Source organism: Lissotriton vulgaris, chromosome 6, assembly GCF_964263255.1.
Source record: "Lissotriton vulgaris chromosome 6, aLisVul1.2, whole genome shotgun sequence".
Lineage (NCBI taxonomy): Eukaryota > Metazoa > Chordata > Amphibia > Caudata > Salamandridae > Lissotriton > Lissotriton vulgaris.
Window position 1 is genome coordinate 1851534826 of NC_141694.1, and position 27887 is coordinate 1851562712.

Below are 27887 nucleotides of genomic sequence, written 5' to 3' on the forward strand. Positions count from 1 at the left end.
AATAATGTAGTTCTGGGAATAACAGATGCCTTAGTTTTTGCTTCCTCGAGGATTGCCGTGGGGTAACCTCGCTTCTGAAATTTGTCAATGAGTTTGGGGAAATTTTCCTTGTAAATTTGTTCAGATGAAGATATTCTCTTGACTCTTAATAGCTGAGAGTACGGAAGGTGTTGTTTTAAGGATGGTTGGTGAAAGCTTTGAAAATGTAACAAATTGTTTCTGTCCGTAGCTTTGGTAAAGATTGTCGTTTCCAATTGCCCCTGTTTGTTTTCAATCATTACATCCAAAAAAGATATTTTGTCCTCCTGTATGTTGTGGGTAAATTGGATTCTTTCATTTACCTCATTCAAGTTTTTGATGGCATTTATCAGGCTTTCCTTTGTTCCTTTCCACAAAATGAAAATATCATCTATATATCTTTTATATAGAATTAAGTTGTCAGTCCATAAGTGGTTGCTCAAAATGTGGTCAAGTTCGTACCTGTACATAAAAAGATTCGCGTACGCCGGTGCGGCGCAATTTCCCATGGCGGTACCGGAAGATTGGATATAGTACTCATCGTTCCATTGGAAGTAACTGTGGTATAAGGTGAAGTTAAGTAACTCCATGAGGAATATGGTGAAATTTACCTCCATATCAGATGTTACCAAAAAGTATGCCACTGCTTCTGTTCCTAAGTTGTGCGGAATAGAAGTGTACAGGGATTGTACGTCAATCGTACAGAGTAATATTTCATTGGTGTTTATCAATACCTCTTCCTTCAAAATGTTCAGAAAATTCGTAGTGTCCTTGATGTATGTGGACATTTTTTGTACAATGGGTTGCAGGTGTTTATCAAGATATCTTCCTACCGGTTCGTGAATGGAATTGACCGTTGAAACAATGGGCCGACAGGGTGGGTGGGTGGGATGTTTATGAACCTTGGGGATCATGTATATGTACGGCACTGATGGGTTGTCTTTGAGATAATTTTTCTCCTTGGTTCCAACTTAATTCTATATAAAAGATATATAGATGATATTTTCATTTTGTGGAAAGGAACAAAGGAAAGCCTGATAAATGCCATCAAAAACTTGAATGAGGTAAATGAAAGAATCCAATTTACCCACAACATACAGGAGGACAAAATATCTTTTTTGGATGTAATGATTGAAAACAAACAGGGGCAATTGGAAACGACAATCTTTACCAAAGCTACGGACAGAAACAATTTGTTACATTTTCAAAGGTTTCGCCAACCATCCTTAAAACAACACCTTCCGTACTCTCAGCTATTAAGAGTCAAGAGAATATCTTCATCTGAACAAATTTACAAGGAAAATTTCCCCAAACTCATTGACAAATTTCAGAAGCGAGGTTACCCCACGGCAATCCTCGAGGAAGCAAAAACTAAGGCATCTGTTATTCCCAGAACTACATTATTGAAAGAAAAGACCATCATCACTCAACAAGAGAGAACAGCATTTATTTCTAAATATTCAACTGAAAGTTATCAGATCAAAAAAATCATTCTTAAACACTGGCCATTACTTGCTCTTGAAGAAGATTTCAAGGGTATTTTCTCTAGTCCACCCAGGTTTGCATACCAGCGATCCAGAAACATCAAAGAGATACTGAACACCAAAACTGAAAGAAAAACCACAGTTTACAAAGGTACATTGCCATGCCACAACTGTGGTAATTGCAATGCCATCATCAAAGGGAATCAAGTCAGACATCCTAGCCAAGGAACAGTGATCAAATTAAAAGTATCTGCCACCTGTGACAGTCGCAACGTAATTTACATGCTAAAATGCCCGTGCGGCTTGGCCTATGTTGGCAAGACCGAGCGAAAGATAAAAACCAGGTTGACTGAACACAAGAGTAACATTCGTACCAGGAACTCCAAAACTCCGTTGGCAGCACATTTTGAACTTCACAATCACACCCCCAGCCAACTACGATTCCTAGTGTTGGAACAACCCAGTATTCTACCGGGTAGAGACAACAGCCAGTACCTATTGAGACGAGAAATATACTGGATAGACCGTCTCACTACGACCCATCCGAAAGGATTAAATGATCGGATTGACTTTCATTGCTTCTTATAAGAAGACACGCCTTATTGCATCACAGTATTAGTTTCCAATCTGTACAATTGACATGTGTATTTCATTTTGACTGTTATTATTTTTTCTACATTTTCTATCGTGATGCTCACAATCAATTGTGTACATTTGCTCATTAATATTTCTAACATTATGAACGGTGTTTTTATAGAAGAACATTTACAGCACTCGTGCTTCATTGGCCAAGTATAGCTGCGCTTGTTGTCACTCTTTTACCCTTGGTTTACGAGTCTTTCATTCTCAGTACACGGACATTTCTGACCCCGAGTAGTCTGTCTTTCACCCCCGTCGATCACATGATCGCATACGTCACACGTTAGTTTCACGTTAAAAATACACACGGTACTTCCGCATTCCATCCCGCCGACTACACACGGAGAGTGATATTGTAGCCAGTGCTCCGCACTGATACTGGTAAGTCACCGCCATTTGGGATACATTGTTGTCGGTACCCTTTCGGATCTCGAACGTTTGAATCTATCGTTTTTCACTTTGTTTACCCCTTTTTCAATGTACCGGGGTTGAGACCAGCCCTATAGATCTGGCGCCCGATGTTTTTTAACCCCTTTAGACTAATGTCTATGTTGATAGTTTACTCCGTTGTTTGACCTTCACTCGTCTCTACTTTCAGTTCACGAATCAGGTCCCTTGTCAGTTTACGGTCACAAACCATTGCTGTTATTTGCGAACCCGCTAACTCGACATATTGTGTGTATTGACTTCCACTCACTCTCGATAAATGCCCAGGGGTTACACGTGTACTATATTTATTTAAACCGGGTTACCATTCAGATTTATGTCTCGCATGATCAGATTAATGCTCTAGGGACATTGTATGAAATGTTTTGGAAATGTTTTGCATATGCACGTTCGCATACTAGATAGCGTATTAATATATGTGTATCACCTTTTCTTTTTGTCAACAGTACCATTAAATCCCCTGATGAAGGGCCCCAGCGCCCGAAATGCATTGGGAATTCATGGGGAATCGTGTTTGAACTAATTAACAAATGAAGATTGATGTATCTATTTCAACATGTGAATACAACATTTTGAATGAAGCCAAAATAATTTGATTTATAATAAATTCACTTCAAATGCAGAACTTACCTCGCTGAAAATTTCTTTCACTGTGTGCATCCGGTGTCGCTACCCACGCCTGGGATAGCGCTACTCAGCATTTTACTTGGTCCTACAGTCCCTAAAGGATTACCGGATAGCACCAATCTAATGTCAAAGACCAGACTTTGAAATTTTAATAACTTAGGAGTGCAATAGTCCTAACACCATATCAGTATAACAACAAGAGCTGCCATCAAAGTCACGTAAATATAAAACATGTTGCATTCCAAATGCGATAGGTGTCACATTCACAAAAGTTATAACTATTGGCGTTGTGAATGACAAAGCTATCAATTTAGCTATTTCAAAAATCAACACAAAAAAAAATCATTTACAAGACCAATAGCTCCTAATTTTATAATGCGAGACCTATTGCATTTTCAATGCTTGTTCTTTTAGTCTGCACATAGTTGTGACATACAATCATCTAGCGGTTGACCTTACTGCTTGAAAATACTATATTTTTACTGAATTAAAGCAGTCTGTTCTGTAACCATGGCTATGTGGGAGGGCACTTAAGATGGTTATCAATCTAATTGTTTGTTTTCTAGTCAACCGTGCAGCTTCCTGGCATTCAGCGCTTATCTTCATCATGGGGGATTAAACTGAATGGTTTTGAGCTGTTAGAATGCATTTGGAGTGATATGAAGAGTGGCACGGTACCTCACTTTGAGAGGTGGCATTATAGCTTAGTTAGTGCTTTGGCCACAACTGCTTCCTCTGCCGGGCTGCACACCCCCAGGGACCTGTGTTTTAGTAGATGATTGGGCTAAAAATGTAAAAATTACTTTTGCCTGTCCTCCCAACCCCATCTCTCCTTCTTAGTCTGTACGTTCACATTCTAGAGTTCTGGTGGGATTCAGGTCCTCGTGTCCTCAATCCACCTTCCCCTATTGACAGTGTGCTTCAACGTGGTAGCGCTGATGAGGTTATGTGTAACACAAACCCAATGGTTTGCTGCACATGGCGGTTGATGGTATGCACAGTTTCAGCAAAGATTTGTGGCATGCTTAGCAAGCGTTGAGGGAGGTGACCATATGTCATGTGATTAAGGTGCAAATAATTTTGCTGAGTCTTCAGTTTTGGTGTGAGTTTGTTGTGAGTTGTTGAGTAGGTGCCGATTGTGGCTGGGGCCGAGGATGTTGAAGGCACGCCTGTTGTGAAGGGCAGGTGGGTATGTAGAGAATGGCTAGGTGTGTACAAACTTCGACTGAGCACAATGATGTTAGTTGTATGTGGATGAAGATTATGCTTAACAAAGGGGTGGGTAGCTGAACTAATTTCATGGTGTACAGCATCGGGATGAAAAGCTCTTGGTGGCTCCTTTTCAGTAAAATAAAATCAAGGAGCAGACGTCCTGATTTTTGATGTGGGCTCCACAAACTAGCAGTTCAAGGATCACAGTGGAGGCTCGAAATAAGATCTTAATTTTCAAATAAAAAAAAAATCATAATCTTAAATACTTCTTCACAGGTATAATGGGTGCAATGTAACCTAGGTCCAATGTGACTTCTCGTGTCGAAAATGAAGAAGCGATCCTTTAGTCAAGTGTGTGTTCCAGGCTATTTTCTCTGTAAGCAATTCGGATATCACAGGACCTCGGTCGTCTTCAGTAATAAGTTAGATTCGAAATTCTCCTGCCAGAATGAACAAGGTCACATTGGACCTAGGCTACACCCATTATACCTGTGGAGTGCGATTATTCTCAACGTATCTCTTTTAACTTCAAAGAAAAGATACTTGAATACTGAGACCGAGGAAGTTCTCACCATGAGAACGAAACGCGTTGGCTGGCTGTAAAAACACCAATTCTGTGAGAACTTACTGATTGAAAATAAAGATTAATTAAAAAAACTAAATACTGGCTTCTTCGACTTCATCTCCTGACACACGCCCAACTCCTGTATTTGCTTAGGATCTGACTTAGAGGCATCACCTGACGGCTGGTGCAAGGGCTTGTTGCACAAGGTACCTGATACAATTGAAACTGATGTGAGGTTCAGAAACAGCAGTCCACAGTCAAAATATCTCTAATTTTGGTTGTACAACGCTGTCTTTCACTGGCATTGTTCACCTATTGATTGTTACATGTTTGAGAGCTTTAACCTTTCCCACCACCAACCTGCCGGCTTTCAATCTGTACAGTTTGCCAGCTAATCTTGACTTCAACAACTGGCATCTGTGTTGGAGGGATCCTTAAAATTAATCTCTGGGATGACCTTGGATTGACCTGCGCCTCACAGGTCCCCTTATTTCTTTTTACAATAACATAATTGAGGTCTTGGGTTCATTCCTTAATCCTCTGTCTTGCAGCAATAGTTTGAGCACAAGATTGAATTGTAGTACTAACTTTCATAGTGACAGATGGAATTAATTGACACCTCCCGTTTGTTGCTCATGCTCTGCTGGAGGTTCAGGAGGTGTAGGTATCCGTATATGGGGGTTTCACACATAGAAATACATTTTTGCCTCAATATATTGTATGAAGCAGCCTCTCTTAGGATATTTGGTACCATTGCTCCCGAGCCTGTAACCCAAACACTTTGTGGTCTGCATTTGAGAAATGAATGATGGGTTCCAATTTTCATATTTTGGTCTAATTGAAGAGGGGCGGCCAATGCACGGCGTGAATCGGACTTTCAGTATATAATAAATTATATAAAGAAATAAGTATGATCTTCGAATCCTGCTAGTGCTACTCCAAAGGGTCACTTTTATTAGGTTTGTAAATAAACATAATGCTTTGTAAATATCATCCAATTTGTGTTGTCTATCAAGGGTTCACCTCTGTTGGAGAATGCTCTGTAACTTCTGTGATGTCTTTCGAGTATGCGAAAACTGTGTCATTTAATTGCAGCTTCTGTTGGCTTCATGGCTCACCCCCCGCTTCTCCTTTTACCGATCAAATGTTATGGATACTCAGAAAATGTTTACACTTTTTGATTCATGGGTTCCCATCTTGGCCACTTCAGGTTGAGGTAACAAAGCCAGGAGCACACCACAGTGGACTGCTGCAGACTTAAGTGAATTGTATCAGGTTCAAGTCATGCAACTATGAGGGGTACATAGTTTCCTGAATGACTAACCACATTCCTTTTAAAGGCCGCCCTTCCCTAGTGGTACTACACATTGACACCACACTAAAGCCCACCCCTCTCCACCACAGGTGTATCCTTTCATCTTACCTCTGCAGTGGAAGCAGAGCTTCAAAAGCTCTAAGAGGTAGGAGTAATAGTAATGGTCTCTGTTCTCCTATGATCATTGCCAGTTAGCCTGGGCAGCCAGAGAATTCTGCTTCTGTGTTGATGTGATATTGCCTAACCGAGAGATACAAAGAGATCTCCGCCAAACCCTCCTGATTGATGACCTGATTGCTGTAATCAGTGGAGCCAAATTGTTCTCCAAGCTCATATAGATTTTCATAGATATAAATGGCTGAACATGGGACTCTCTTTAGCAGCTGAAGTTTTTCAGAACACCATCAAGGAGGTTCTGACCAGCCTGAATTGCATTGTAAATATTAGGGATGACATTCTAGTCTATGTATGCACCATCTTGAAACACCACAAGCGCCTGAGGGCCATCCTACAACACTGTCCGACATAGGTATCGCACTCCACGAGTGTGAGTTCCTCAAAAAGAAGTGCAATTTTATGGATACTTGCAATTTTGAGATTGTTTTAAAGTAGACCCCTTCAAGGAGTTTGACCTGAAGGAAGCTTCCACTCTACAGACTGCAGCCCCTTCAAAGACTCCGAATTGATTGTTGATACCAGCCTCATTGGCCTTGATGCTGTCCTCGTGTAAAATTGCAAGAAAGATAAATGGAAGGCGGTTGCTCTTGCCAGCCACATGCTTGCAGACACTGAAACTATATTACCAGGTCAAAAGGGAAGTCTTACCCATTAAATGGAACTCTCCTTATGAACAAAATCTTACTATTTGTGAGGACTGCGCCACATCCTCCACTTAGAATCGTAAAACGCGTCCTCCAGTAAGAGGTACTAATTCACTGTAAATTCCCAACTAGGGTGCAATGACCCATTGGATTCTGTCTCACCACCCTTGTCCAACTATGCCTGACCATTTTGCAAATCTAGCACAGACAAGTATGTGGAGTGAACAGCTACCACTGCCTGTCACTCAGTGATCCTCCTTAGTCACATTGCTGTAGCTACCTCAACTGATCCCTGCCCTAAGGTGGCAATACAGTCTTCTGAGTTCAACCAGTGGAAAACGTTTCAACTTTACCTTTGTGCAAAAGGCAGGCAAGTGCTTTTTATTTTCTTCTTTACATTGTGGAGACACAATGTGCTATTTCGTATATCCAGAGAATGCCTCATTGCGATATTCACCATTTAGAGAGAGTTGAAATTTACAAGGACTGGGCAAACTAATACGGAGATACTTTACCCGTGTGAAGAACGATTATAAGCTCTTATTTGATATTTAACACACCTCATCCATCGACATTGAATGAAGGGAATCTTATACCGCGCAACTTAGCCCAAGGGCATCAAGGTGCCAAACAGGTCATCCAATCTGTAATTCTCCTTATGTACCATTACGGATATGCCTCAACAAAAAAAACAGGTTTTTAATGCTTTACGAAACAGCACAACGAAGGGTTGCCCTGCAAGTTCAAGGGGGAGCGAGTTCCATAGCGTTGGTGCCAACGTAGAGACAGCTCTACCTCCCCATGTCGCTTTAGTGAATCTAGGAACCACAAGAAGATTTTTATTGGATGAGCGGAGAACTCTACTGGTGGAGTAGGAGTGGAGGAGGGACCTGATACCCTCAGGGCCAGTGTCGTACAAAGCCCCATGAGCGAGACAGGAGATCTTAAAAGAGATCCTGGACTGGAAGGGCAACCAATGCAGGTTTCTTCTGGCCAAGGAGGCTGAGGAAAGCCTGGGAAGATTAAGGACCATTTTAGCCGCCGCATTCTGGACTATCTGCAAGCGATGGATAAGGCTCTTATTAATACCCACATACAGTGCATTGCAGTAGTCCAGTCTTTAGGAAACTAGTGCCAGAGGGACATTGCTGGTATAATAGGCTTGGAGCCACACTGGTCAACCACATTGGAAAAAATAACGTTATTAGCCCTGAAGAAGTCCCATGAAGGATGAAACGCGTTGGCGACAAAGCAATTGTGTGGTGTTTTTATAAAGTAAGAATAAGGAGGATAACTGTGTAAATAAAGAATTTGAATTGACTACAATCAAGACATCTGACTAATTAATAATTTTGTTTGGGAAGTCTTTTCTGTTTATGAAATTAGTTTCCATTGCTAAATATTACTTGCACTATATTTCTCATACACAAGAATAAAATTTTCTCGGGTGCTGGGTCAGTTTGGAATTTAAAAACATACTATACTTGACTGCATGCCTAACTCTAGGATCGCAGCCACTCGCTAATGCCTGCACGAAATCGGGATGATTATTTGCCCTGTACATCGCTTTCCATCAAGTTATAATTAACCGCTACTGCAGCAAGAAAATGTCAACTACCTGTGCCATATTGGTCCTAATTGACCGGAGTAAATACATACTATACCTGACTGCATGCCTAACTCTAAGACGGCGAACGCTTCCTAATGCCCACGCAAAACCGGAAGATAATCCGAACATAATTTCCTCTACACATCGCTTTCCATTCACTAGTCAGTTCGGAAGTTAGTAGCTGCTGCAGCAAGAAAACGTGTCAATATTGGTTATTATTATACTCGAGCTCACCTGGGTGGTGATCCTGCAGTATTGGGCACAGTGGTGTTCATGACGGCAGTCGGACACCAAAAAATGGCAATAACAAAGTTAACCACTCCTGTGGTATTTGTTGCAGCAGAGTACCGTGATAACAAGGAAAACTGCTCCTGCAGTTTTGGGCATGGCAATGCACACAGCAGCGGCCGTGCATCAAGAGGAATACAGGAAAGTTTGGAGATGGCGGGAAACAGCGATCCAATCCAACAAGGAATCCAGAAACTAGTATCTTCAAAGCCAAGCAACTCAAACTTGCTTTAGGTAAGTTAGATATAGGAACACCCCCTATCACATGGTGACTTTGGGCCCAATGAGGAAGGAGAAAGTTATTTAAAGGACCAGTACCAAGGAAGGAATAATCATTCATTCAAAGGAAGAGGGTGACATGACCTTGAATGGTAACATAGCCAAGTCAAAGAAAGAAAACCATGAAAAACGAAATTTCTGTAATCCCACAAGACATCAGGGAAACCAACTCCAGAATTGCAGAAGCAGAAAGTAGGATCAGCCACCTGGGGGATTCGGCTACTGAAATGAGTAAATACCTCCAAACAATCAGTATAACCACAAACTCGCTTACCAAACAACTTGCGTAATTGGAGTACAGAAATAGATGTGGAAACCTTCGGATCTTTGGAATACCGGAAGGGGAAGAAGATGATTCAGCTGAATCATGAGTCACCTTTTTGGAGAAATGGTTAACACAAGCCACAAATCTAGTATTTAACAAACCCCTGGAACTTGATAGGGCCCACAGTGTGCCGACTAGGAAGCTACTGTACCAAAAAAAACCAAGACCTATCGTTTTGCAAACCACTTCGCTTTCAACATGTGGAACTTATCTTTCATGAGGAAGGATCATCGCATGCTGTGGAAAGGTAACAAAATCTTCACATCTCCGGACTTCTGCAAAGAGACAGTGGAAAAGAGGAAAGGCTTCCTAGCCCTCAGCCCAAGACTTAAAGCCATGAATTATCAGTTATTATTTGCAGGACCAGAAAAATATTGATTTTTAGTCCAAGGGACTCCACGTATGTTCACTGATCACATCTCTTTGAAGAAATTCATCAACAAAAAGGAAGACTCACTAATGGACACCTCAAATCACAACTCAGCAAGTTCGTCACCCATACATTAACTCAGTTTGTCTATGAAGGTAACACTTCAGTCCTGATCTTTCTCCAGCGGCACCACTGTTGCCTCCCAAATGTTTTATTAATGATGCCTGTGAGATATTTAGAATTCATAGGTCGTATTATTTGACAGGTCTGATACCTAAGAGACGTTCTGAAAAATACACAAGATGATGGACGGAATGTTGCACAATGGAAAAACATTCATCCTCAGTCACAGATATTGGTTTAATCCATCGTTATTTTGCTCACCAAGCCACCCCAGTTCAGACCTAGGAGATGTTCCGACATCTACTTTACCATACCACTAAAATATACTGATGCTGCCTTTAATCTGTACTCTTCACTGGTGGTCTCCTTGCTCTGTTTTATTTGATTTCGTACTATCTGGAATCTTTGCTTCTAAGTCCAATCTGAACAGTCCGATCCGCGTGGCCACCATAACAAAACCAATTAGCCTGGCCGTATTATCCACACATCGGAGGGGGAGTGAGGTGGGTTTTGCTTAATAGACATTATCTGTTTTTGGTGTTTATTATCCTTATTATTGTCTTTTTAGCAAACAATAGTTTAATCACTCATACAACCAGCTTTACTAAGGGAAGACTGATAACTCCTAAAATGTACATCATTTTTACAACTACAATTTACTAGCATACTACTAGTAGGCAGACTACATCTTTACAACACTATTCGTATGACATGCCTCACAATATTTATCTGCCTATACCTGTTTAACAGATACCACTAAATAGGCTGTTGACACTACCCAAGCGAAACCTACATACCCAGACGAACCTACACACACTACCCAGTCTTACTATTCCATTTACCAGTCTACTGAAAACTTGCAAATCTATATCCCCTAAGGGACTATTCTGTACGGATGGACCGATTGACTAACACTCATGATGACCTTGACGCAGCAGAATATTAAAATAATATCCTTGAATGTAAAGGGTATCAATCAACCTGTCGAAAGAAGGAACATTCTTGACTACATATACAAACAGAAAAGTGACATCACTCTCTTGCAAGAAACAAAGATCGATTCCACTCTTTTCAAATCACTTAATAACCTATACTCTGGCGTGACAGGTTCTGCAGCCATGGGACAGAAAACCGGTGTTCTAACACCCATCTCAAAGGAAGCAAACATTAACCGTGTTTCTAGCACATCTGAAACTCTGGGTAGATGGGAAATTTCGAAGTTGGTCAAACACAATCCGGAATTCTATGTCTCCAATATTTACGCACACAGCAAAGACTACCCTGGTTTTAGGGAGGAACTCTCAAATCAACTCAAGTCAGTTCCTGACTCAGTCACTCTCATATTTGCTGGGGATTTCAATCTACATTTAGACCCTGCGCTAGATAGAAACTCACACTGCCACTTCCGACCCAATAAATCACACACAGCTTTCAGAAACCTATTTACGCTATTCAACTTGATTGACACATGGAGAACACAGAACCTAACAGAAAGGGATTATACTTTCTACTCGTACCACCATAATTCTTACTCTCGCATTGATTACCTTCTGATATCTAGAAATGTCATAAATAGAATCGACCAGACTTCTATTGAACCAAGAGTAATATCTGAGCACTCTTGCATCACCTTATCCATCACTGACCCTGCCCCCTGCAAAAAACAACCTCTCTGAGCTAAAGAACGATGATGGATTCAACCCAGATCTGTGACTGGGATGAGTGTCTGAAAAGTTTAAGCACTCCGTCCATCAGCTCCTTGTGTCTGCTTTGTTTGCCCTAAGTTGGCAGGGTATGCCCAGGCGTGGGTCCCTTGCTTACGTTGCCACTGGATTCAAGCTAGCCTGGATGATGAGGGGTGTTACCCCGAAACCAGTCCCAGAATGCTTGTTTCCGGTCCATGAAGGACCTGGCCTGGCAGTTCGGGCTGGACTGTTCCTTTGAAGCACATTGTCAAGACTGATTAGCACATGGCTGGGTCCAAATTGGGGTGGCGAAATGAGCTAAAGGACGATAATGGATTCAACCCAGATCTGTGACTTGGGGTGAGTGAAATGTTTCAGCACTCCATCCATCCATCTCTAGGATGGATGCCATGGTAGACTAGTTGGTGACCAAATGCCAGTGCTGTCAAGTTACCAGTATTTCCAACAGCCCAGCACCAGTGATGACCAAAGACCCTACTTATGGCCTTTCACAAGATATCAGTGCTGACTTTGTATCGCCCCTGATGGCAGATACATGCTTCTCATCTCTGATACACATACTCAAAATTTCCAATAGCCGAGATTCTCTCATCCACAGGCTTCGAACAGGTGCGCACAAAACTAGAAAAATTATCCACATCCGAATACCAGAGATGATAAAGACAGAGAGGCACATCATTTCAAGGTGCTGACTTTCAGCATCATCTGTCTTTTCCTTAGTTGAAGATGGTTCCATACTGTTGAGTGAACATAAGAATGTTTTGGACCAGCTACTGTTAGGGGTTGGAATGTTATTGGGCATGATGATTCCCCCCCCTATTCATGCTTAGTAGCACTGTCCTCCTGTGTCAAATTTGTGCATTACACACAGCTGTCACCAAATGCACTGGATCAGTTAATTTCATGACTTCTGCAGTAGGCGCTCGTATTCTTGTTATTTGCTAACACTGATGACCTGTATAAGATAACTACACATTATCATTTTTGTTCAAGTTCACATTTGTATTTTACAGTCTCCACTGCTCACAAGCCCACCACTCACGCCTGACCGCTCCCCAAATGCCTAAAGCCCTCCTGACTTCACATTGTGGGCATCCATGATATAGTTGTTTTAATTTATTGGTCCTGAGAAGTAGTGTCCACCCATGGCGTAATGGTGGCACTGGCAGTCTGGTGGTAGTTTTTAGGTCTCGCGACCTACAATGCGCGCAAGCGCATAATGGGAGCGAGAATTAAAGTGCTCAAAATCCTTGTGAAACCACGGGCTTTTTGCTGCGGTTTTCATTAAGTTCACGTGGCCACAAGCACGCGCTTTTGGGCCATAAACTTGCATTTCTCCTCCCCCTCCCCAGCCAGCTTCCCCCAGGCCGTAGCAGCACTCCTCCCACACCAGCACCTTCCCTCTCTCTCCCCGCAAGCACAGCCTTTACTGACGACATACTGATTGGGTCCCAAAGGCGAGACCGAGTGCATTGCCAATGCTTGTGTCTTTTGGGCTGTATCTTGATAGACCTTCGAGCTCCTCCTGTGTTGTCGGTGCCTTGTTGTTGGAGCTGGTTTCTCACATACAACTAAATGCCCCCGCCCCAGCTCAGAAGCTTCTACCCTGCCTGCCCTTGTTGTTGGAGCTGGTTTCTCACATACAACTAACTGCCCCCGCCCCAGCTCAGAAGCTTCTACCCTGCCTGCCCTCCAGGGGCCTGTCCCTGTTTCTTCTCCGATGCAAGGTGGGGGCTATGATCACTGTCAGGTAAACAGGTTCCAGGTCGGTACTGAACCCCAGATCTAGGGGGTGAAGGGCAGCCAGCAGGAGGGTGGGGGGTCGCCGGACAGGTCTACAGCTGTGCTGAAGGCGCAGCACTGTGTCAGAGCCCTCCACCCTGGCCCAGACTGGAGAGAGGACAGGCCGCTGCCACAGGTACGTGGCTGTCAATAGTGCAGCAGGTGCAGTGGCACCGGCGCATGTGGCTGTGAAGGACCGCTTTACTCTCATTACTGACTGTTTTTTCACAACCCTTCCAGGGGTGAAGGCCCGACATATTGGCTTCCATTTGCGTCCACGGCGCCCTTGCCTCGTCACAGTGACCGCAGAAGAAGGGCCTGGGGACGTGCAGATATGGATCGTGTGAGCCAAACATATCTGCCTGGTTGATAATGAGGAGAGAGGGTTTCAAGAGAAAGAGTCTGGAACTTCCAGAAGTCTGAATACAGAAAGGAAGGGGGAGGCATGCTGCACACGGGAGCACAGCCCAGAGCCCCCGAGAACACGGATCCTCTACACTGTAATAGACTGCACAAGTGAGCACTGCACAGAGGAGTGCTGCACATGTGAGCACAGCCCAGGACCCAGTGAGAGCACCGACCCTCCACACTGTAACAAGCTGCACAGGGGAGCACAGCCCAGAGGCCCCCCCGAGAGCACGACCCTCCACACTGTAACAAGCTGCACACTGGAGCACAGCCCCGAGAGAGCACGGATCCTCCACACTGTAACAAGCTGCACACAGGAGCACAGCCCCTAGAGAGCATGGACCCTCCACACTGTAACACGCTGCACACTGGAGCACAGCCTCGAGAGAGCACGGACCCTCCACACTGTAACAAGCTGCACACAGGAGCACAGCCCCGAGAGCACGGACCCTCCACACTGTAACAAGCTGCACACAGGAGCACAGCCCCGAGAGCACGGACCCTCCACACTGGAACAAGCTGGACACAGGAGCACAGCCCCGAGAGAGCACGGACCCTCCACACTGTAACACGGTGCACACAGGAGCACAGCCCAGAGAGAGCACGGACCCTCCACACTGTAACAAGCTGCACACAGGAGCACAGCCTCGAGAGAGCACGGACCCTCCACACTGTAATAGACTGTGCTGGAAACACTGCAAGGGTCATTAGAACAGCACTGTCTTCTGCCCCGTGCTGACACGCTCTCTCCACTGTGTAATCACTGCACGGGGGAGCACAGCCCTGAACCCCGTGCCAGAACCGGTCCCTCCACAGTAGTTACCTTTCGCTAATGAGCTTTTCGGCAGCACTCACTGCCGTCTTGCCTCCCCCTCCGTTCTCCTCCCCTCGCTCGCATTCCCACCCCCCCACCAGGCTCTCCCGCCCCCATCCGGATTCCCTCCGGCCATTTGCCACACTCCTTGCCTCTGTCTTGCCTCCCCCCTCCAAGAAACAAAATAAAGCACTATGGCTTGTAGACGTGATGCATTCCTACCACCGCTAAAACCCTAATTCGGATGCAAACTCCGCATTTTAATAAATTTACATCTGTCGTGCACTGACGTTGCCAATAGGTCTCGCAGTAGGAAAGTTGGAGCTATTACAATTGCAAATAACAATGCCTTTTATTTTTGTTTTCATTTTAAAAACATAAAGGGCTTTGTCATTTACAAAACCAATAGCTCCAACTTTCCTACTGCGAGACCTATTGGCAACGCCAGTGCTTGTTTACTTTTGTGCATCCATTGGATAGTGGTGTGCAGCCCCGATTAACTGTTCTCCACCAGGACCGCCCCAAAGCCACTCTAATTTAGGAAAGAGTTGAAGACTCGCCGCCATAGCACAATGCAGCAACAGACCAGATACCTCTCCTATCACTCATTGAGTTCATGATTGTCTTTGACTTTGCGCAGTGCTCTACCGTTTTGGCTATTTTTGTGCTATAGAAATATCGAACACCCACCATCTCAAAATGGAATGGTGATGAAGATTGTTATATACTTTTGTGTTGAGAAGCATAACTGCTCTTTGGTACAGTTTGATTTCATCTCCCTTGCTCATTCTTAGACTGGATGACACTTGCAACATTGCATGACTCGCAGGCTGGGTTTAAGAGCCTGAGCACCTACCTATCAGCTTGGGTTACTGACGAACTTGGAATCGAGCGAACCCTCACCCTCTGTTATGAGGCTACACATTGGCTCTGAATTTATTCTTACTGCTGCAGCCATCATACTCTTTAGAGCTTTGCTTAGGCTCCTATGTAGGACACTTCTTTTTAAATTGCTAATTTTGGCAATTTCCCTTTTTTTTCCATTAGTAGTAGAAGTACTCTTTAACAGAAGCCAGTTATTTGTGAACTTTTGGTAAGTCTGCTGGGCAAGATAACTGTCAGCGTACTCCTTTCTCCCCAGGCCACTCAAGATTTCCTTGTAGATTAATTAAATTGGCATATTCTACTCTGAATGACAATGTAAATAGAACACAGTCAGTCCTTCAAGCACAGCCCATCGTACTCTTTGGATGGCTGCACCATTATCCATTGGAATGAAGGAGTTTGGGGAGTTACTTGTGGAGTGTCTTCTTGCTGTTAATTGTGGTTTTCCTTTTGTAATTAAGGTGCTGCGTCCGTCTCTTCCTTGGCCCGGTGGAATAAGATGTCAGAAGGAGAAGTCGGGACTACCCCCAGCACCGGCTCTGACCCCAAGTTGGAGTCTTTGTCAGCAATGCCTACTGTGGCTTCCATGTCTCCCCCGGTGACTGCCTCCTCTGCCCCTGCTCCTCCCCCTGAAGAGGAGGAAGAGGAGAGTGAAGACGAGTCTGAAATTTTGGAGGAGTCTCCTTGTGGACGTTGGCAGAAGAGACGTGAAGAGGTCAGTTAACTGTTGGGGCTTCATTATTTTTTGTGTTACTTTGGTGGTTATGCATAATGTCTGGCAGGTGCGCCTACTGAAACCATGCCCATTAAGCCTAGGGTGTACTGTAGTATCAATTCACATTGTGATATGTCGCTTGTTGATGCGTTCATTGCAGCATGTGATGTTCTTAATCAGATGAAACCGTGGCTTGTATGGAGGTTATCTAAATTAGGAGCACTAAATCTTAGTTGGGCCTCTCAGTAAAAGGGTCCATGGCATTAATCTACGTTATATTTTTGATTTCCCAATTGCTCTTGAGTTGTCAAGGCAGATTCATTGATATTTTAAAGTAGACGTCTCACCTGGCTCTTGGTGTTGTTAAATGTCAGTAGAATGCTCAGATCAAGCTTTTTGTGTTAATAAAAAACTGTTTTGCATTTAGTTAATTTTATAAGGGCAGGCAGTGTAATAGAAAAAACCTTTCTCTAACTAAGTTTCTCATGTCGGTCTATTTATATCTGAGATGAGAGGGAATGTTAAATTAGCATACTGACTAGTCAAAGTCAAAAGCCAGCTTTATTCGATTAGTTAAAAGCAACAATACAGTGCAATTTATAAAAAAACAATTGTTAAAAAAATTATTTTACATATCGTATATTTCATATGGTTAAAACAGTTAAAAAATCAATCAAAGTGATATGTAGGTCCGGTCAATAGTTTAGATGTTAATACAAAAGCAATATATTCGCAGTGAAGTCATAGGAAGAATAGTTAATTTAAAAAATATTAGCTAAGTCTGCAGTGTAATGAGGGCGCCCTTCCAAGTCCTTCGGGGATAGCTTCCTGGTTTTTGTGCGCATAGCTGCGACCAGAAAGCTAGCAACCCTGAAGATTATCTTGGTACTCCCTAGTAACTGTGAATGAAGTAACGCTGGGCGCACCTGCATAAAGCCTGCTTCCCTTAAGATAGGGACCAAGTATAATTTTCTACTCTTCTTAAAGTGCTCACAAAACATTACAAAATGTATAAGGGACTGCTCTGAGAAGTTATCGCAGCTACAAGGAATTGACTCATCTGGCACCCCCCATACAGGGAAGACTCTCAGTGAATACTGTATGATGTTGAACCTAAATCTAACAAGAAGGTGTCGATGGTATGGACGGCTTACAATTGTTAGATGGGGTTCAATCGAGGGTGTAGTCAAGAGGAGGAAGTTTGCTCTGGCTCTGGGTTTAGTCAGCTCCTCACTCTCCCGCTTTAACGCTGCCCTCCTCAGGAAATTATCCTTAATCCATTTCACGTTCCCCTTGCAAATTGTATTAGGGTGGCTAAAAAGATTGGGCCTACCAAGACTTTCCAAGGCGCCCTTGACATAAGCCAGCCACGGGATCTTTAGAACACTATCCAGCGCCATGCAATCCCTAAGAATAATGTGGTTAGTCCTAATTTCATTATTCAGCCAGGTTTTGGCCCAACACACCAATGGTTCCAAGAGAAGCTGATCAGTAATGTAGCCCAAGCCTAACTCTGTGTGTAAGGAAAAAACTGGGGTGGATTGTGGAACACTTAGTAGCGTTCTAAGAAACTGATTTTCCACAATCTGCAAATCACCGGTTGAGTGGTAACCCCACAGCGCTGAGCCATAGGTAGCTATGGAAAGGCATTTTGTTTTGTACACTTTCAATAGTGCCTCCATTGGACGTGAGCCTAGTCGCTTTGCAAATCTTAGCAGGGCTGAGGTTGAACGGGTTACAGCAAGTGACTTGGCACACACCTGCGGTTTCCATGAGCCCTTCTCCTCAAAGATCACACCCAGATAAGTAAAGACCTGTACCCTTGAAACCCCCTCACCACAACAACTAAAACTTTTTAATTTTTTCGGCCTTTGCCGCCTCCCGGCCACCATAACATGAGATTTTTCGTTATTAATCAGGAGGTCGAGCTTCGCCATAAAATCACCAAAGCCAACCAGAAGTTTTTGTAGCCCCACTCCCGTGCGGGCAAGGAGGACCGCATCGTCTGCGTAAAGCAGAACAGGCACTGCGGATCCCCCCACATACGGGATGTCAAGTGTGGACCCCTCCAGTGCTCTATCCAAAGAGTTGATGTATAGGGTGAACAAGAGAGGGGCTAAAATGCAGCCTTGCCTCACTCCTCTTCTGGATTTAAAGGGTCTGTTGGTGTTGCCTTCCTGAGTTATTCTGATGGATGCTGATGAGTCTTCATGAAGGGCCGCCAAGAAGTCTATAAGAGGAGGATCAAACCCTATCCCAGCTAAAATGGCCCATAACTTGCTCCTATTGACCAAGTCAAAGGCCGAAGAAAGGTCCATAAATGCAAGGTATAAGTGACCCTCTTTTGCCACGGTATATTTGCTAACCAGCATATGTAAATTCAGGCACTGGTCAATTGTGCCCCGTTTCTCACGGAAACCGTACTGGAGTTCCGAGAGCACCCCCTTCTCTTTAGTAATGTTGTTCAGTCTAGCATACTGACTAATGAAAGTTATATAACGAGGTTCCATAATGGCTGTCCCTTATTGAAAAGTAGATGGGTTTGGATTCAGTTGGGAACATTAAAGCCTTTTTCTGTCCTTGCCGCTTTTCCAAGGCAGATATGCCTTAGAAAAGGCAGAGAGATATGACAATAAGCAATTTTTGATAGGTCATGAGTTTGAATACTAGGCAGGCCATATCAGGCGTTCATCCTTTTAGGTTGGTTAAATTGAGTACCCTGAACAGGATAGCAGTGATGTCTGTTAATTATGAGTGTATGAAAGTGGTAGGAGTAAAGTATTTAACACTAATAAAATTAAGTTATTAAAACAAACCATGTTATGAATTATCAGCCGATAAACTTTGGCTAGCTAAAGGTCGACTAATGGAACTCTTTTGGCTAACAGTTGCAGCATAAAGCCAGTGTCATGACTTTCTCATATCTTGCATAGTCTTCTGTCTGTTATGTTTTTGCCCTTTCAAGGTCTCTTGGCACTACTGAGAGACTGAAAAGAAGGAGTCTAAGTCCCTTTTGCTCTTACTGCCTCAATCATTTGTCTTTTTTAGACTAGCACCGACTCCATCAAAACCTCTGTTCTGTGCCTCAAAAGAAGAAATTATTCATCTCTCCAGAGACTGCCAGCCAGCTGGCATGGTCAATCATCCATCTCCTCTCCAGCAATCATTGTTTAAATATCAAATTACTCTCCATCAGTTATGGGACGGTTTGCAAAGAAATACACTGTATCGTGTTCAGACTTCTGCTCCAGATTGTCCTTTGATAGTCCGGATCTCTTGTGCTCATCATGGAATCTCATCATTAGAGTAGAATCCCACTGCTCGTTCGGACTGCCCTTTTAATGATACCTTGATTCAGTAATGCCTATAGTGAAGAATGGTTGTTTCTCTGTTAAGTTCCTGAATTTCCCATTCATCATTTAATTTAACCAGTCCTCTCCTTTGCCTATCCAAGAACTCTGATCTGGATTACTGTCCAGTTCTTTTATTTCTCAAGCAGTAAATAAAGGTCTCTGATATCACTGCACATGCTACATTGTCTTTTAAATTAACTTTTTGAAATCTCTTCTCACGCACTCATTTTTCAAGTCGACCTTCATGTCATGTGTTGCAATTGTATAATCTAGTTTCACCATTCTTAGCGTCAGTTTGTGTCACTTAATTTCCAACCAAGTGAGTCTTGTCTTCATCCTCCTCGGACCTTCATCTTTTCCTGCCCCTGTTTCTTCCTTTTTTTTGTTTTTAAATCCCATGGCTCCAAATCCGTTTCTGTTCCACCCTTTATTTTTTTTTGGGGTGTAGACCTCTGTAGTACTGCTGACTGTTTTCCGCGTTTCATTGTGCATCCTATACCTATTGCTTGGGCTTGCGACTCAATGAAGAGTACCAAGGGTGGTCCAGTCTCAGCTCAGTGTGAACCTCTAGCAGGCCCGTTTATTGCAGCTTGCACTACTTCAAACTCCCTAGTGTAGGGTCCGTCGGTCTAAACCTATCCTCATCAGGCCCCTGGGTCATTGCATGCTCTGGCTCTGAGTGGCTGGTGATTAGGCTCCAATATAGACTGGACCCAGGGAGCATGGCCCTGCGAGCACAGGTTGGATAGCTGGGGAAAATAGCAGTGCAGTGAGGCTCCACAGAAACATCTGAGAATAACACATCAGTGGGCAGCCAGCAGAAACGGACATAGTAATGATCTCCCTCTTTTTCCCCAGTATAAAAGCACTTCCCCATTCAGTACTTTCGGCCAGAAAACCAGATTTGAACAGGCCCAGTTGCCCGTGCCTGAAGGCCCTTTTCAAACTGCTGCATGGAAACAACTCAACTGGATCTCATAGGGAATAACTTTCCCAAACCAGAGAAGATACCATTTGAAAAACAAGAAGAGGATGAACGTGGCTATGCGAGAAAGAAAATAATGACCCTGAAAAATCCTTACAAGCCACCAATACCAATAACTAGGACTTGAAGGGGGCTCAAGGTGCAATAACATTTGCTTCCTTGGCCTACCATAAACTTGAATTGGATTTATCCTAGAGCAAATGTTGGTAGCAATCTTTGGCCACAGTAGACGGGTCTTCTCAATAGAGGGACACACAGAGCATTACACCTTTAAACAAACTCCAGAGAAAGCACCCAGACCAGTGCTTAACTATAGCAAAAAAGATGGTGGCTAGGAGCAAAGGAAATATTCAGTACGAGGGAGCCAACATAGCCTCCTACTCTGACTTCACTCCCGCTATCAAGAAAGCAACGAAGAATTTAGCTGAGGTAAAAAGACTGCGTAAACTGGAGATTCATTTTCTTATCCAGTGTAATGCTTGGACGTGCATGCAGTAGCTGGGGCACTCGAGACTCCATACACCCACAATTTCCAAAACCAGGGTCTCACTCAATGGGGTGCAAATTCTATGGCTGATTGAGTTCCACATCAGCCACCTCCATTGCTGAATAATGAGCCTGAAAGCCAAGTAGCAATCTGAACTAGATACATATTTTTTCCCCCTTTCTCTTCATCAGCTATGTTAGACCTGACAACTTGCTTTGACAGATTCACAAACTAAAAGGTGCAGGACAGACACTTTAGTAAGGCCAGTTAAAGATCAGATTGCAGAGACCTAGAGCACAATATGTACTGGTTGTATAAATGGCCGGGCACAATAAAGTTGCGTTCCATGGTTTTTGACATGCCTCTGACTTCGATTAGGCATAAAGCACACAAGCCTATGAGCCTATAGCTTATACACTTGCAGTTATGAGCAAGGAGTCGACGATTGGGTTCAGTATGAGCAGGTGGGATAGGAGGGAAAACGGGGATTGATTGATATGATGCTTTTAATCGTTCAATGCAAATTGCATCCGAAAGCTCGGACACAAACCCACAAGCAAATCTCAGTTTGCTAGTCTTATTTTCACAACACCAAATAAAAATGCAGACTGGAATGTCTGTGGCCTTTAATCACAAAAGATGAGAGAGAACCCCGTATAATATACATAATAATGATAGTCGAGACCCACCCAGGTCCCAATGCACAAACTAGATTTGTAACCTAATGAGGCACTCAAAGGTGCCATTCATTCCACACATCAAAATCAAAAGGTGTAGTAACGCATTCTAAGTTATCTTAACTTTCAGACCGTGTTGAGCATTTCAGCTGAACAAGGAAGATATATTTTAGTAAACAGGAGACTAAACGATGTGGAGTTAAGCTTAGTAAACCTCTGTGGCCCTACTATAGACGCAGCAATTTTTTATAGACACTCAAAGCACTTGTAACACACTGCATATGACAAATATCACATTTGTAGGTGATTTCAATCAAATACTGGATATGGACAAGACAGATCGAAGAACACTCTTGCCCGCCCCCACAACTCCCCTTATGTGCCTCACTAGCTATTACAACAAATAACATGGGCTGAAGAACACAGGCAGTCGTACACAGCATCCTAATACTTGGCAATACACATTACTCAATAGGGCAGGCTTCTGCCCCAGAATCTAACGGCTGACATCACACTGACTCCCCCTCCCATGTGGATACAACCGAGACCCTTCCGTTAACCCACTCAGACCACTCATTGGTATTACTGCATTTTAAAATGTCGATTTCTCTCAACTCTCACTACAGTGCAAAACATGAAGGTTCTGCAAGCGATCCCTGTCAGATGAGCCCTATAATGTTGTTTTATTTGCGTTTAATATAGGATCAATGTCTGTCTAAAACGCTATAGTTTGGGAAAAATTGAAAGTGTACATTTGAGGTGCTTGCGTAGCTAAAGAGGTTGTGATATTAAAAATACTAAGAGACTGACTGTAGACCCTTAAACTATTATTGAGTGAATTTGCGCAAGCACATAATGAATGAAAAGTAGAGGAACACAGCTGTATACTTAGGATTTAAAGGGATATGAGCTCATACGGTGCATTTTTTGGGTAAATAGATGTAGACCAGGAACTTTGGAAAGAGCAATAGACCTGATAAATCCTTGGTGCAAATACTGTTAACGGCCAAGATCCACTGCAACTTCACTCCCCTGAGGCGGAAGCCGGGGGTTAGCATTGAGCATTGAGCATTGAGCTGCAAAACGCTTTTATTTAGAATTGTTTGCCCGTTTTTAAAAGTGTTAGTTTTATTTTTAAAAATATAATTTGCGCCGCTACATGTGCTTGTAAATTCACCAGGAGCACTGTCCTTTGAAAAACGCTGTACTCAGACAGCCAAACACACTAGAATTGCCCCAAACCCAGCCGACTAAGGTGCTGAGTGAGAGGCAGCATTCTTGGCAGACATATTGGGCGTAGTCACTGCCCCAGCGCTCTAGACTTCCCAGCCTCGTGTATAAAAGCATACGGTGATCCCTCCGCGCAGCGGACGCGATCAGCGGGCGCGCCGGAAGCGCGCCGAAGTCGAGCCAAAGTCCAGCCCGTCTGCGCCCGTCCGCGCTAAGGACGGGCTGGGGGCTGCTGTACCTGCTCAAAATGCCATCTGAACAGGTAACCAGAGATAAACTTCTGTCTCTTAATCACACCTCTAAACAATGCAACCATTTCATAGAGGTTGCTAAATGGCAAGGACCTATTACATGTATGAAGTGTAAACTCACATTACAACCTTATGTTAAGACCTCCCCTAAAAGTATATATAAAACTATTACAGGTGGACTAATAAATGCACGATCCATGTGCAAAAATGCCCTGCACATATATGACCTACTCGCAGAGAACAATCTGGATTGCCTTATGATCACAGAAACATGGTTAAGAGAATGGTCAAATCCTGATATTACCTGCGCACTACCACCTGGTTATAACATACAAAGACTCGACAGACCGATACATAGAGGAGGGGGAATTGCTATAATACACCGTGAGACACTCACATGCAGCATCTCCGAGTTACAGGATATTAAAGGTGCAGAAAGTTTAGCCTTCAATATACAGGCCCATGACTCCTTCATGTTCTCTGGAGCACTAATCTACCGCCCCCCAGGACCAATGGACAATTTTCTGAATAGCATGGGGGAGGTAATTACTGCTTTGACGCTTAAAGCAGCTAATTTCACACTACTGGGAGACATAAACATTCACCTTGATAATATGACAGACCCAAATGCACAATGCTTTAAAGATATCATGCAGGTGCTTGGACTTAAGATTCTCACGAAAGCTCCCACACATATAGCTGGCCATACCTTAGACTGTGTCTGCTCTAACCTTGAGACTATCAAGGTATCTACCCCTTTGCTTCAGACGTGGACTGACCATAGCTTTATACCATTTCACCTTACAACAAGGGAAGCCAACAGAACCCAACCAAATGGACCCAGACCTCAGAAACCAACTCCCTGTTGGACAAAAATAATCGAACATCCGGATCTACCCATATGGGTTAAAGAAAACAAACCTCTGACCACTGAGAATGTGTTTTCGGATAATCTCAACTATGAAAAATGGATGAGAAAAATAGGGGAGAAAATAACCTCGGGAGGAGCAACCAAATCAAAACCTAAACAACGGAAAGTCTCTGCCCCCTGGTATACTAAAGACCTCAAAGAGACACTACGCGCAGTACGCAAGCTAGAACGTACATGGCGTAAATATTATAAAAAAGAGGACCAAGACAAGTATAAAACAGCCAGACGAAAATATCATGCTCAAATCAAACAAAATAAAATAAACTATTTCACTAACAAAATAGATACATCTCAGAATAACCAAAAAGAGATCTTTCATGTGGTAAAGAGTTTCCGAGATCCAGGGTTTTTGTCACAGGAAATACCTCCATCACAGAGTTTCTGCAATGAAATCGCAGATTATTTTGAACAAAAAATAGTTAACATCATAAAACACTTTCCTGAAGTGATTGAAAACACTGACAATCCAGCTGTAGAAACCAGCCCAGATAAAATTAGATAGAATTCTTTTACTACAATCGATCTGCATGAGACATCCCATACTATGTCAAAAATTAAATCAGGATCACCACTGGATCCCTGCCCTCCGGCACTAGTCCATGAAATCAAGTGAGGTCAACCCCATGATTAATTCCATCATAAACGCCTCACTCCAGTCGGGGGAAATCCCCAGCACATGGAAGACGGCGATAGTAAAACCCCTACAAAAAAAACCACTACACGATCCATCCGTCTTAACTAATCTGAGACCCATCTCACAACTCCCAGCGTTATGTAAATGTGCCGAAACCCTGGTAAATAAACAACTCTCATCATTTCTGGAAACAAACAATATATTACACCCAAACCAGGCAGGTTTCAGAGCCAATCACTCTACAGAAACAGCACTCCTGTCAACGACAGAAACCATTAGAGCGGCTCTTGACCAGGGGAAGAAGGCAGTCCTGATTCTCCTGGATTTATCTGCAGCATTCGACACGGTGTCCCACACCATATTACTACATCGCCTAGCTGAGGCAGGCATTGGGGGCACCGTGTTGAAATGGTTCACAAATTTTCTGCTCCACAGAAAACAAATAACCAAATTGGGACACTTCTACTCAGAGGAGAAGGAGGTTAGGTCAGGGGTGCCCCAGGGCTCTAGCTTGAGCCCAACCTTGTTCAATCTGTACATGGCACCCCTGATCAACCTAATTGCCACGCATAATGTAACCACGGTTGCATATGCAGACGATACCCAATTGGTCCTGGTCTTAGATGAAGATACAGGAAAGGCTGAACAGATACTGAAAGACTGCCTAACTGCGACTTTTGGATGGATGCACAATAACCATCTAAAGTGCAACTCTGCGAAAACAGAGATCCTGCCCTTCGGGAAAAATAACATCTTTTCCCCTCTTACATGCTGGCCATCAGACGCAGAAGCCCCTCCCAATACCATCAGTGCCACACGCAACTTAGGTATAAAATTTGACGATATGCTGTCCTTTAAACAGCAATCCAAAGAAGTGGCCGGTATCTGTTTCAACATAATCAAGGGCCTCAGAAAATTTTTTGACTACCTCCCACTGGCCGCCCACCGTACGGTTGCAATCGCTCTCATAACATCGAGAATCGATTACTGCAACAGTTTGTACGCAGGAGCAGCTAAATCTACCCTGCACAAACTGCAAATGATTCAAAATGCGGCGGCCCGGCTTGTCTTAAGATGGCCTAGGAGATCATCCGCATCAGCTGCTCTGAATGCGTTGCACTGGCTCCCCATCCAAAAACGGATACTATTCAAAGTCCTTCTGATCACATACAGAGGCTTTCATAAATGCGGACCCAAATATCTGTCAACCAAATTTCACAGATACCTCCCAAATAGGGAACTTAGATCAGCCACTGCTAATCTAATGACCATACCCAAGTTTCGACTGACCACCAAGGGTGGCAAATCCCTAGCAGTCCTAGGCGCCAAGGCCTGGAATGCCCTTCCAGCTAAACTTAGAGCATCACCATCAGAAAAAATCTATAAAAAACTTCTAAAAACATGGATTTACGGATTATCTGATGCAAAATGTAAGACTCTAATCTAAGGACATCTATAGCTCAGCTACCATCCCCAAATATTTCATCTTTGCAGTGAAATCAGCAGCGCCAAGATGCTCCATGGAGTGTATGTGCGCTATACAAAAACCAACAAACATCAAACATCAAGACAGCAAGCTAATATATGTCCTATTAAAACTCAAAGGTGGGCCATTTTATTCAATGTACAGGACAACCTAAACACATTTGCACATTACTGCACCAAATTATACACCGGAAGAGCGCCTACACCACAGCCCATATCTGAATATTTAAATAACATAACCATGTGGTAAGAGGGAACCTTTCTGCAATCCTTAGCGCACCCATCTATCCGGGTGAGATTAAACTAGCAATTTAGTTGGTCTCAAGCAGCACATCTTCGTGACCTGACTGTCTCGCTATAGTGTTTTATGAAAGGAATGTTTGGATTCTAGTTTCAAGTAGGAGGATGAACTGCAAACTTTCGAACTGGAGCATGAGGTCACAATTATAGCTCCGCTTAAGTCTGGTAGAGGCCCAGAACTGTTCTCGCCGTTTAGACCCTTATTGCTATTAATTATACACAATAAGATATATGGCAAGCTATTGGCCAATAGATTGGCGCAGTTGATGGAGTATTTGGAGAAGAACAACCACAAAAGCAGTATATGTTCTCTGGGACCACACTAGTGTATATTTCCTATTTAGTGGATTCAACTTGTTGCACTCAACATTAAGAGACACCACTGCTTGGGAATCGCACTAAAAACGTTTCAACACAAGAATGAACAAGCATTTCCAATGCAGTCTCGCATTTGTGAAAGTTAGAGCAATTGGTGTTGTAAATGATGTTTTTAGGTCTCTGGTCTACCGTCCCACTGCTTTAGCAGTGGGCATGGCCAGAGTCCTATTCTCAGGGCTCCGAAAAACGTACCTACGAATTCCAGGCTGCTCATGAATTTTTGTGTTTTTTTTTTTTGCTATCTGCAATGCAATTGGTTTTCGCGTGCATGTCGTTTAGAAACAGAACACACAATAGGCCATAGGCGGTCGAGTAGTTCCGCCTATGCCCCATTGGTGTCTGTTACGTGCACCAGAAGGCCATATATCTTCAATTATCTCGGCATCACGGCGGAAGATAATTGAAGACATATGCTGGGCGCTTGTGCACCACTGCTTTTTTTTAAATCCATTTCATGGAGCTCTCTCCCTGTCAGCGCATCTTCTCTCGGCTGCAATAATTCAAAAGATATGCCTGCAGAGGCGCGCGAGGCCGAGGTTTTTCATGAAATATGGCTGCGCCTAGCACAAACACCAGTTTCGGCGGGATGTGTACGCGTGGGTGCCCTTTGGCTGCGCGACATGCAAATGCGTTATTGTATGTTAACATGTAGTTACAGAGAGCAGCAGCTTCTTTTTTTGTTTGAATATGTTTATTGAAGTTTCAGTTTATTATCACAATACAGTGCAATACATCGAGGATGAC

At 43.4% G+C, this 27887-nt stretch overlaps 1 protein-coding gene across 1 annotated transcript in view; it reads left to right on the plus strand.

Moving 5' to 3' along the window:
• NRBP1 (nuclear receptor binding protein 1) overlaps positions 1-27887 on the plus strand; it is a 349434-nt gene that overhangs the window by 16522 nt on the left and 305025 nt on the right. The window contains exon 2 of the mRNA XM_086928169.1: positions 16179-16432. Coding sequence (XP_086784295.1) covers positions 16217-16432 — 216 coding nt within the window. The 5' untranslated portion in view covers positions 16179-16216. The remainder of the gene's footprint in view (positions 1-16178; positions 16433-27887) is intronic.